This window comes from Drosophila rhopaloa, unplaced genomic scaffold, assembly GCF_018152115.1.
Source record: "Drosophila rhopaloa isolate 14029-0021.01 unplaced genomic scaffold, ASM1815211v1 contig_167, whole genome shotgun sequence".
Taxonomy (NCBI): Eukaryota; Metazoa; Arthropoda; class Insecta; order Diptera; family Drosophilidae; genus Drosophila; species Drosophila rhopaloa.
The window spans coordinates 2,390,372-2,401,639 of record NW_025335047.1 but is presented as its reverse complement, the minus strand read 5'-3'; the positions used below and the strand labels follow the sequence as shown (position 1 = coordinate 2,401,639).

Below are 11,268 nucleotides of genomic sequence, written 5' to 3'. Positions count from 1 at the left end.
ATGCAAACAGTTTTGCTTACGAATCTCGTTGTTTATATTGTTGAGGCTTACGTTCTACTTCGATTCTGGTGATCTTCACAACTTTGGCATGGATAAAACAAAAATAACTAGGATTAAAAACGGTTCACTCACTTAGAATAGATAGTAGGTAGGATTTTACAGTTCAGTGTAGGATAGAAAGGATTAAACAAAATACAGTATGACTCTATGGGGTGGAATTTAGTTAGAAAATACTTCAGATCCAATATGAATAAGATATTGGAGCTATAGTTTCATAAGTGTTTGGAATTTTACATTTTTTAATAAAAGCAAATGTCTACCACCCCTTCTGCTAAGTATAAAATGCTATTTAAATGGCACGGCCTGCCTTTACCTGCCGTTGCGTTTCGTTTTTCGCTTGAGCAGGTTAAAGTCTCCATACTGAATGTGATTGTCGGTCAGGAATGGCACATAGAAGGCACGTAACACCTTGTGCGACTTCTCCGGGATGAGGAAGGGCAGGCTCTTCATCACCGACCACTCCTTTGATCGTTTCGAGTAGTTCGGTTCCAGAGGCGTATACTTGCCCTCATCGAAATCGACGAGGAAATCGCATTGGTCGTAGTCAAAGTACATGTGTTCATTCTCCTGGTTAAGATCGTTGAAGTACGGATGCACCAATTGAGTGGCATTGTGGCCCATTACATAGTAGGCTGGCAGCATTCCGCGGAACTCGGATTTTAGGAAACGCAAACGGAAATTCCTGGCAGGAAAAAAGAAGCTTCCGGGATAGCGATGCCAGTCCTTGCCAATGCAAACGTTGTATATCAAGTCTGGGTTATATTGCGGCGTCGCCTTAAACTGGTTCAGTTCCAGCATCAAATCCATGGGTGCGTGATAGTTTCTGTACAGAGCAAATACGCGAGAAAGTCCTAGCAAAGTACTGGTCACCATTACTAGTATTGCAATAAACATGCTGTGGTCGAGATAATGAACTCCCGACTTGATCTTGAACACCAGCATTTTGATACGAAAGAAAATGCGTTGATACACATCCACGGTGATAGCTCCACAAAGCGAGATTAGTGGGTATACGGGAAACAGAAAGCGCTCCTCCTTATGTGGTTGGGCGAAAAAGACCAAGAGCCACAGATAGAGGGGAGCCAGCGAGATGTAGTGGGGGAAATTCAGCGTAGACTTCGACTTGGCTGGCACAATCAGATAGTCCATGACCAGCATGATGGGTAGTTGTAGAGCCAAGAGCTGACAGCAAAATAAATTCATATAAGAGGTCCTATAAGATACACGATTTCTACTCACCCAAATAATGTTAAAGTTAAGGAAACCATTGATAATGTAGTAGCTCAGCGGCTCGGTGCCAAAGATGTTGGGTCCATGACTGGTGAACACGTTATACCATACAATGTTCAGAGGAGCAAATGTTAATTTGCCAAAGTAGCTCGTATCGATGGCAATCATGGGTATAGCAATGGTGGCGCCAGATATCAGAGTCCACTGAATGAAGGTCCTCCAATCCCGCTGCCTCAGTAGCATCTCCAGCACCAGCGGAATGCCAATCAGCGCAGCAAAAGGCCAACCTAACAGAGCCGATATAGCCGTCAGGAATATGGCGAAACAATAATTTTGCTGCCACCAGGCGGCCAGGGCAGCACATCCGAAGTACATGGAGAAGGAGGAGGGTAGTAGAGCAGTGCTAGATACGAACATGCCCACACTAAAGAGCTGGAAAATCAGCCACAGACGACCAATGTGTATGCCAAATTCCTGGCAAATGGACCTGCAATACAGTTCTTGCTATTACCCATTCTGTTGGTATTGGTTATTCTCCAGCTAGACTTACTTGTACATATAGCGTTCCATCACGGCACAGGCGAATCCCAACATACACCGCACCATGTAGAAAATGAGAATGGGGCTGGGATTGAACATCTTCTGGTAAAAGTAACCGGGCACGCCCTGCAGGAGTAGGTAAGTGTAGGATCGCAGTCCAAACTGCGGGCTGTATTCCCACGTCTGCAGTCCGTGGCCATTAATGATGTAGTGCAGCGGCTCCCAGTAGTTGAAGGTCTCGTCGCAGTCGGCTATGTACGCCCAAATGGCGCTGCACAACCGGGCACTCACGAAAGTCTTGAAGGCGGTCTGCACACTGGGCATAATGGGTTTGGGGGAGCCCTTCTCTTGACCCCCACTCGCGGATTGCTTGCTGTGGATAAGGAGTAATCGCAATCAGTTGGAATCATGACATATAGAATCGCACTTACCTCTTCTTGGCATCTTTATCCTTCTTGTTGCCGGCCGGTGCGCCGTCCTTCGATTTGTTGTTGCCATTCAGGCCCAGTCGTTTTGGGGGCTTCTTCGACAGAATCTGGTTGTCGGCCTTGTTGGCTATATAGCGAGCCCGCGCAGCCGGAGGCGCCATAATCCGGACTTTCTGGTAAAATATCCGGATACGTATTCAGAACTTGCAAAGATTTTCTAGCTAAAGATTATGTGCGAAATGTTATCGATACCTTCGGAGGTATCGTAATTTATTAAGGGCATTCTTGCCAAAACTAAAGCGCACTCTACACTACCACAAGTCTGCTATCGATATGTATACAGATGCGAAACGGCTTTTTAAAATTGCAAATCATAGGAAAAGTTTTTAAGCCCATAAATAATGGGCCATTCCATTCAATGATATTTCAAGACTTACATTTAAAATAGTTATTTTATTTAACAACATTACTGGAATTATTCATATATTAAGTATAAGAAACATAAGAAAAGATGTTATTAAAGTTGGGGGGAAATCTGGAGACCTAAGCAGAGTTTCGAATCGGCAGGTAATGAACAATAACAATACACACTGAAATTACAAAAAATTAAAAAAATTGTTATGCAAGACAGTTTTAAAAACGTACCAATAAGAGTGCAAGTAAACATGGCAAAAGTTGTATTGCAGTAAGGTTGCAGCATAACTCCCATAAGATTTGTAGCTGCGATGATTCCAAGACGTCCCATGGACATGCAAAAGCTGACAGCCTTCGATCTAGTTGTAAAAATAGAGAATTAATTAAAATAAACATCAGCATGGGGTTTCAAATTTACCTTAGGTGTGTAGGGACCAGATCCACAATAGCGCCTATCATAATTGAAATCGAAAGCCCAGGCAAAAGAATGTAAAGGCAAAAGAGTACAAGAACTCCGGTGGGATTTTCCATAAAGTGTAGTAAAACGCCACTGAATACTGTAACTCCCAGGGCAGCTAAAAGTACATTCTTTCGACCCAAAGGATTTAGTATCAGTCCTTGGATGGAGAATCCAATTAAAAATGCAAAGCCAACAATCAAATTGTCAATATAGGTTTGGTTCGAAATGGTATTAGTGCAGACCTTGAGTAGAAAACATATAAATATGATGAGCATATATTTTGTTATAGAATATTTAGATTACTTACCAAAGTTTCCGTTGCATTGGGGCTTTCTACAGGCACGCTTAGTATTTCGCATACTGTGGAGGAGTTGGTTTGAGCACCTGAAGATCGGTTAACAATTTCTGGAAACCAAAGTTGCATGCCATTTGAACTTGAAAGAAATTAAATCGATTTATAAATTAAGATTAATGTAAAGAGCCCATAACTTACCTGAAAAACATGCCAAACAAAGCCAAATTGCAAAGGATGAAATTAAATCCATGGGGCTTGTGGAAAAGTGGAACTGTTGCCTTGCAAATTTTAGATAGTATACCACATCCCTGGCTTTCGGCCAATAAATTTTCGCCAGCTGGATCTTCAGATTTCAGTGTGAATTCATCGCAATTTATGACTTGATTTATCGGCTTTCCTCGGTTAAATTTACTAATCCATGAGACAGCTTCTATAGCTTCTTTATTCTTATCTTGCGATAGCAATAGCTTCGGGCTTTCAGGATAATTTAATAATATTAGGCCTCCAATGAATCCTGGTAGCAGACTAACTAGCAAGATCAAACGCCATGGTCGGAAAACAAAATCACCTATGGTTATGGCCCAGTTTGACGAAAGTACCAGCCAAGCAGTTGCTAAATTGTTTAAGGGGTTTTGTTACTTTAATACATAATTCACTTAGAATCTATATATAGTCTTGCATACCTGGTACATATATTGCTGTAACACTAACAAACATTGTCGAATAATTAATCGCCACAGCGCGATGTCGAGGTATGTTAAATTCACTTAGATATGCATAAAGTGCTGCTGAAACTGCACCGACACTGTGTTTAAATTAGAATAATTTAAATGAATGCATTGTTAAATCTTGGTAAAGCGAACTTTGCTTTTATTTTAAACGTTAATAAAATATGATTTCCCGTACACAGAAGCTTGTTTACACTCACCTAATTCCAACAAGTAGGTTAATGATGTTAAATAACCAAACACTTGTGACGAACATTAACACAAATTGCAGTGCGTTGCTGGCGAAATTACCATAAAGTAAAACCTTCCGGCGACCGATATCGTCACTGATGTATCCCCATATATAGGTCGATAAGAAGATGCCTGTGCAAATATGAGAATATTCCATTGTGATGCTGTGAAACCCCCACTCAGACCTCGACTCACCTGTAACACTAGCCGCCATCATCACGCCCTTTTCTGCCTGTGAGGTTTCGAATTCGCACTGGGAGGCGATCACAATAATACTCATGGCTTGTTGGGCTGCAACGGACGTGATTGTCAAGAGTCCGCTGACAAGCAGAAGTATCCACTGCGTTTTGCCATAACCTGGTGTAAAGATAATCCATTTTTAAGATCATCAGATTAAGTGGCAAGCTTAAGCTAATTTACCGATCTTCTCCAATATCATGTCGTAGTCCCACACATTGGGACCGGCGGTATTGCTCTCCAGCGGGCTGTGCATCTTGACATACCTGAGATACTTGGCGACTGGACAATGAGCTTGTGAGGCACCTGCTTTTAAGCATTGTATTGTAATAACCCCGCTTAGAACACTGAGAGACATGTGAACCGCAAACCCGTTTTGAGCTCAAAGCATTTTCGATTTAGTTTCAATTTAAGCATTTTACCGAGAGATCTTAGGCACGTGAATGCATTCGATTTTATTTGCAAACTGGTTGAGAGAGAACCCAAAAATGCTTTGTTTATATTTAAATTAATGTGGGGGTAGTTAACTTTATCTTGGTAACTTGACTTACATACAGTGAGTAAAATTGATTTATGCTGCACAAAAAGTCGTATGAATCAAAGTTTCAATCAAGTTAAAAGTTTTAAGAACAGTTTAAAATGTTATCCCAGAATATCACAAATCACCACATTGCCCATTTTAATGTTGTGGTTTGGTTTATTTATCTGGTTTTATTGAGTTAATGCCAATCTCTTTCTTACTGCCTTTTTTAAGAACAAGGTAATAAAAAAAAGCTGCTCGGCTTTATTTTCAATGGCTAAAAGAATCGTAGTAATAAAACCATAGGTAAGGTACTTCCTATCTTCCTTCTATAGTAAGATACAAATTTCTTACTCCAAGCCGAAAAACGAATATCTCTTTTATATATAATATTTATTATTATTAGCCTATATTAAATATAAATTATATTACTTAAATTATGGTGGCAAATCTCAAATGGGTAACAGTAACGTCAAGCTCGCACAAACTGTAAAGAGATAATACAAATATGATCTATCAGAGGAACATTAAAAACCCATATACTTACCCAGGACGAATCCAGAGAAGACCCCGAAGGTAAGAGAGCAGTAGGACTCCAATAGAACTCCAATGATGTTACTACCAAAAACGCTGCCCGTACGTCCCAGCATCAGGCAAATGCAGACCGCTTTTCCGCGAAGGTGCGTGGGTACAAGATCGACGACGGCACCACTTAGGATCGATACGCAAAGTCCTGGCAGTACCAGGTATAAACAGAAGCAAACCACAATCACCACTTCGTCCTTGATGAAGATTAATGCCACTGCACAAGCTCCGGCTAACGAAAGACCAATAGAAATGGAGGCCTTACGACCAATTGTGTTTATAACCAGGCCCATCAGTATATAGCCCACAATAAGGGCGGATCCATAGGTAATTGTGTCTATGTAACTCTTAGTGTTGATATGATCATCACAAATCTGCAAATTATTCAAAGAATGTTTAAATTGCTTATGAGCTTTCCAAACCTAAATCAATCCTAACAAGAAAGGAAAGCTAACTTCGGGCGGAGCCGAAGTTGAAATACCCTTGCAGAATATTCTGCAAATTATATTCTCCAAAATCATTCATAATGCATTCTTAATACTCATAAAAAATCCCAACATCCTAACTTTAAAAGCACCAAAGTTATATCATTTCCAATCGTTCAGTTATATGGCAGCTATAGAATATAGTCGGCCGATCCTTATGAAATTTGATATGTCGGATTGATTAGGCAAAAATAAAACCCATAGAAAATCCCAACTTCCTAACTTAACAAACACCAAAGTTATGGCATTTCCGATCAATCAGTTATATGGCAGCTATAAGATATAGTCGGCCGATCCTTATGAAATTTGGTAGGTCGGATTAATTGGCCAAATATAAAACCCATAGAAAATCCCAACTTCCTAACTTTACAAACACCAAAGTTATGGCATTTCCGATCAATCAGTTATATGGCAGCTATAAGATATAGTCGGCCGATCCTTATGAAATTTGGTACGTCGGATTGATTGGCCAAATATAAAACCCATAGAAAGTCCCAACTTCCTAACTTAACAAACAGCAGAGTTATGGCATTTCCGATCAATCAGTTATATGGCAGCTATAGGATATAGTCGGCCGATCCCGGCCGTTCCGACTTATATACTGCGTGCAAAGGAAAGAAGGGTGTGTGCAAAGTTTCAATTCGATATCTTTAAAACTGAGAGACTAGTTCGCGTAGAAACAGACAGACGGACAGACAGACGGACAGACGGACAGACGGACAGACGGACAGACGGACAGACGGACAGACGGACAGACGGACAGACGGACATGGCTATATCAACTCAGGAGGTGATCCTGATCAAGAATATATATACTTTATAGGGTCGGAGATGTCTCCTTCACTGCGTTGCACACTTTTGACCAAAATTATAATACCCTCTGCAAGGGTATAATAAAATCTAAATTACTTACTTTATTGGTAGTATTGGCTTGCATCTGATCAATTGATGCATCAATCACTTCGCAAACTGTCATTGAATCATCGGCAGTATTCGAACCCAATCGATTTTGTATTTCTGGATACCAAAGACCCATTCCCGAAGAACTGTTTAGAAAATATTAGTTAATTAAATAAATAAATCACAAATCAAATCAAAATTTCTTACCTGAAAAATAAACCGCACATAATTGTACAGCTAATTACGAAGTTTACCAAATGAGGTCTTTTCAGAAGAGGCAGAGTTTCCTTCCACATTTTCTTAATGGTGGTAAACCTAAAATAAACAGCTTAGTTTTCATATCAATATTTGACCAGCAATAAAAACTTACGCTGACTTAGATATAAGTAATATATTTTCTCCGTCTGAGTTTGCTTCCGTTTTCAACTTATGAACCTTGAATTCATGCAAGTGTTTTCCGGAGTTTGTAACTGCAATCCAATCCACAGCTGCAAAAGCCTCTTCATTCTTATGCAGGGACATTAGGATCTTGGGACTCTCCGGAAGGGTCCACAACATTAGAGTTCCTATGACACCAGGCAGCAGATAGCAAATTGTCAGCAATCGCCAAGGACGAAATGAGAAGTCCTCCGTCACATTTACACTCCAATCCATTGAAAGGATTAACCAAGCGGTAGCTGTTATGGGTGATTTCTAATATTACATATTCGTTTCAGGTTTAAAATGATAATTACCAGGAACATAAACAGTCGAAATTCCCACAAAAAGACTAGCATAATTAATGGCGATCGGGCGGTGACGAGGAGTAAAGAATTCGCCAAGATACGCATAGGTTGTTGATGATGCTCCCGCAATGCTGTTTAAAAAATATAACAAATTAATAACAATTATATAATAATTAATGAGAAGTCACATGCATGTGTAGTGCTTCGGTTTTCAGTACTTTGGATCTGTACTTCCATTAGTTTTAGTAATATCTACAATAGTTTTATTAATGGGCTTAGGACCAGGAAAAAAGCGGTTCAGTTGGGATAGGGCTGGCTCGGAATAGACTAACATCCCTTGCATAAAATAATGAAATAAATTTCCCTGATATCAGTTGAGTATTTGAGTAAGTTTTAAGTCACGTTACCCGTTGATGATAAAAAGTACTTACAAAAATCCAACGCCAAAGCGGATAAAGACGTAAAACCAGTAGTTTGGAATAACCGTGGAGCACAAGGATAACACGTTGCCGGCGATCGTTGTATATATCAATATTGGCCTTCGACCAACAGTGTCACTTAGGTAGCCCCAAAAGTAGGAGGAACAGAATATGCCTGGAAAGTAGTTAAGGCACACGTGAAATATAAACCATCAAAACGTGAAAGATAAAGTTTACAATAGCTTCTGCGATGCGAAAGCGAAACGCAAAAACTGCTTTCTCACCAATGAAACTGGCAGCACTCATGATCGCCTTATCCATTGAATTCATTTCAAAGTCGCACTGGGACACGATGGTTATGTATGACATGCCCATGGTCTCGTTTATGACCATCATCAGGAGTAGTCCTGCCGCCAAAAGGACGATCCACTGCACTCGCCCGAATCCTTGTGTAAATAATTAAGAACACAGTTTAGCAAGGGATTTCAAGTTCTGCACGAGATTTAAACTACCGATTAATTGAAGCACATCCTCATATTCGTGCCCAGCGTTGGGATCCTTGGACGGTGCTGGCTTCGACTCAACATCTTGAGGGACCGATTCCGAACTCATTTTGGTATTTTAGATCGACTATTAAGATTTCTGGCATTCCCGAACCTGCGACAAACTAAAACTGAAGAAGACTCCCAGTTGAAGTGCGTATAAAAGCAGTGGCTGTGGCGGAATTTGATTCGAGTGATAGAGGACGCCCCTAGAGGTTGGGTTATCAGTCATAACAATAAAGATAATTGGGGTCTAGATGATATTCTGTTTATTTATCAAATGTGTATCACTCATTCACTACGATTGTCAGTCTTTAAAAAGAAGATCGTCCCCTCTCACCCACCGGAACTGTCTCGTTTATTCCGTTTTTTCAATTCATTAGAGCAAATAATGCAAAGGTTGGCTTCATTCGCCGACAGGTGCTATCATAAATTCGCTTGTAAAGACACTGTTTAACAAATTGTTTAATTGAAAAATGGTCGGTACTTATTAATTACTCTTAAATATTTTAAAACAATACACAACTTTATTTAGAGTCTTTGGCAGCTATTTAAAATGTTATCTCTTGGACCCACAACTATCTGCTTATGTATTATCTTGGGTTAAAAAATAAGTTTAAGTTTGAAAATTTCCTTCAAACGTTTATTTTGTTGAAGAGGTATACTCTTTGGGGTAATAAATGTTGGTGATTATAATCAACTGTAGACTTACTTGCAGTAGCTACAGTTTTTTTTACAAAAAGTATTATGATTATTTGTTTACCCTCTAATGCTTATGGTAATTAAAAGTGTGAAAGCGGAATGCCACTTTGGGCTTACCGACATAAATCCCGGAGATACATGTCGACATAGGTATTTGCTTGGGGTATGTTGACTTACGAGACACCTTGAAGCGACCCTATTTGCATCCAACCAAGGCTTGCTACACATTGAATGTATATATAAATACAAAAAAGTATTTTTGTTTTTATAAAGTAATATTTAAACCTAAACGTATCTCTTGTACGTGAGACTTAATGTAAATGATGTAAACATCACGATACTCAAGAGTATTTTCCATTTCAGAATCCTTTTAAACAGCCATGTAATGCTTTTTTAAATAACTCGTTAAAAATTTAGCAAAGCTTAACAAAAAATATTATTTGTATTTATTTGTATTCAACCGTTAGCTAAAGCAAAAAGAATACCTTTAATTTTAGTTTAAAAATATCGATACTTTAACATGTTAAATTAATTTTTATTGAGAGTTAAATAATCCTTATGCAAAAGGCGTTTAATTCTATTTTTTCTTAATGTCTTTTTAAACACATCATGTGATCAGATCAATTAGAAAAAATGTTAATTCTTATGCTTTTGTAGGTTCACCTTAGCGAGCGCGCTTTGTTATATATCGATTAGACCACTGGAGTTATCGCTATGTGAGTATCGATAAGCTGATGACACGTCCAGTTTAGTTTATTTACAAATTGACCAAATCGTTTTAGCTTTAATTTATGGCTGATTTTCAAGAGCAGCTGCGACAATATCGCCTTCAAAAGAGAAGGAAGGAGACTGTTGACAACTTTAAGGACAAATTGCGCAGATTCTGGATGTTGGGGACTGGAGCTAACAAAGATACAACCATAGAGGTACAACAGGTAAGTTAAAAACTAATCATATGTTCTATGTGTACTATTTATTGTTATTAATTTATTTTAGGTACCAACAAAAGCGGAGGTTTCCACTGAAAACTCCCATGACGAAGCTGCGGCGTCCTCCAGTGACAATGAATTGCTGCCAGAGGAGAGCATCCCCTCCAGATCCACAGATCATCACCATAGGGAAAACAACGTTCTGAAATACACCCTATGGGCAGTCTATCTTCTGTTCTGGATAACTCTCTATGTGATAGCCATTAAGCTGAGTTTCGGATTGGTTTTCCTCATGTTTTCCGCGCTTTTTGGTATCTACTTCAATACCCGAACGGAACCCAAGAAACGGAACGAGATGAGCGCCTATAGTGTTTTCAACAAAAATTGTGAAAGCATCGATGGAACCTTAAAGGCAGAGCAATTTGAGCGAGAAATTCGCTATGGATCGGGAAGTGTACGGTAGGAATAGATTAGGATATCCCACTAAAAACTAGTATAGGCAATATAAAAGTTGTAAACTGTTGATTGTAACTATTAAATCCAATTTGTAGTTGTCTTCTTAACCAATCTATATCTCACCATACTTTATTTTTTGTACTACGTATTGTTTCCGATTTGTTAGCCACAAATAATAATGTAAATACAATTCTAAGGTCTTCATTTTTATTGGTAAAGTATAAATTCATCAATTTTGTTTAAACGTTTTACACAACAAAATACAAATTGAAGTCTTAAATTTTGTATATTAATGGCCTCAATTTGAATATCAATAAATTGATTATTTTAAATAAGTGCAGACAATATTTGAGTGTAGGTCCTATTTATTAGCTAATCTTAC

General features: G+C 39.0%; 4 protein-coding genes across 4 annotated transcripts; 1 reads left to right on the top strand and 3 right to left on the bottom strand.

The window, feature by feature from the left end:
- Positions 1-16: 16 nt before the first annotated feature.
- Positions 17-2,500, bottom strand: LOC108045669 (alpha-1,2-mannosyltransferase ALG9). The gene is made up of 4 exons (XM_017125061.1): positions 2,262-2,500; positions 1,841-2,203; positions 1,300-1,777; positions 17-1,242 (listed from the first exon to the last, which is right to left on the bottom strand). The coding sequence occupies exons 1-4, from the start codon at positions 2,417-2,419 to the stop codon at positions 370-372; spliced, it is 1,872 nt and encodes a 623-aa protein (XP_016980550.1). The 5' UTR covers positions 2,420-2,500; the 3' UTR covers positions 17-369.
- A 191-nt stretch (positions 2,501-2,691) lies between these two features.
- Positions 2,692-4,895, bottom strand: LOC108045643 (synaptic vesicle glycoprotein 2B). Its single transcript, XM_017125025.1, has 9 exons — positions 4,807-4,895; positions 4,582-4,743; positions 4,356-4,518; positions 4,111-4,232; positions 3,626-4,040; positions 3,440-3,566; positions 3,091-3,374; positions 2,904-3,031; positions 2,692-2,848 (listed from the first exon to the last, which is right to left on the bottom strand). Exons 1-9 carry the CDS (start codon positions 4,877-4,879, stop codon positions 2,802-2,804), a joined length of 1,521 nt encoding a protein of 506 aa, XP_016980514.1. The 5' UTR covers positions 4,880-4,895; the 3' UTR covers positions 2,692-2,801.
- A 624-nt stretch (positions 4,896-5,519) lies between these two features.
- LOC108045639 (synaptic vesicle glycoprotein 2B) lies at positions 5,520-8,915 on the bottom strand. The gene is made up of 9 exons (XM_017125021.2): positions 8,770-8,915; positions 8,542-8,703; positions 8,270-8,432; positions 7,848-7,969; positions 7,484-7,790; positions 7,321-7,428; positions 7,127-7,259; positions 5,691-6,102; positions 5,520-5,630 (listed from the first exon to the last, which is right to left on the bottom strand). Exons 1-9 carry the CDS (start codon positions 8,867-8,869, stop codon positions 5,596-5,598), a joined length of 1,542 nt encoding a protein of 513 aa, XP_016980510.2. The 5' UTR covers positions 8,870-8,915; the 3' UTR covers positions 5,520-5,595.
- Positions 8,916-10,218: 1,303 nt separating this feature from the next.
- On the top strand, positions 10,219-11,238 carry LOC108045660. The gene is made up of 2 exons (XM_017125048.2): positions 10,219-10,436; positions 10,498-11,238. Exons 1-2 carry the CDS (start codon positions 10,293-10,295, stop codon positions 10,891-10,893), a joined length of 540 nt encoding a protein of 179 aa, XP_016980537.1. The 5' UTR covers positions 10,219-10,292; the 3' UTR covers positions 10,894-11,238.
- The last annotated feature ends 30 nt before the right edge of the window (positions 11,239-11,268 follow it).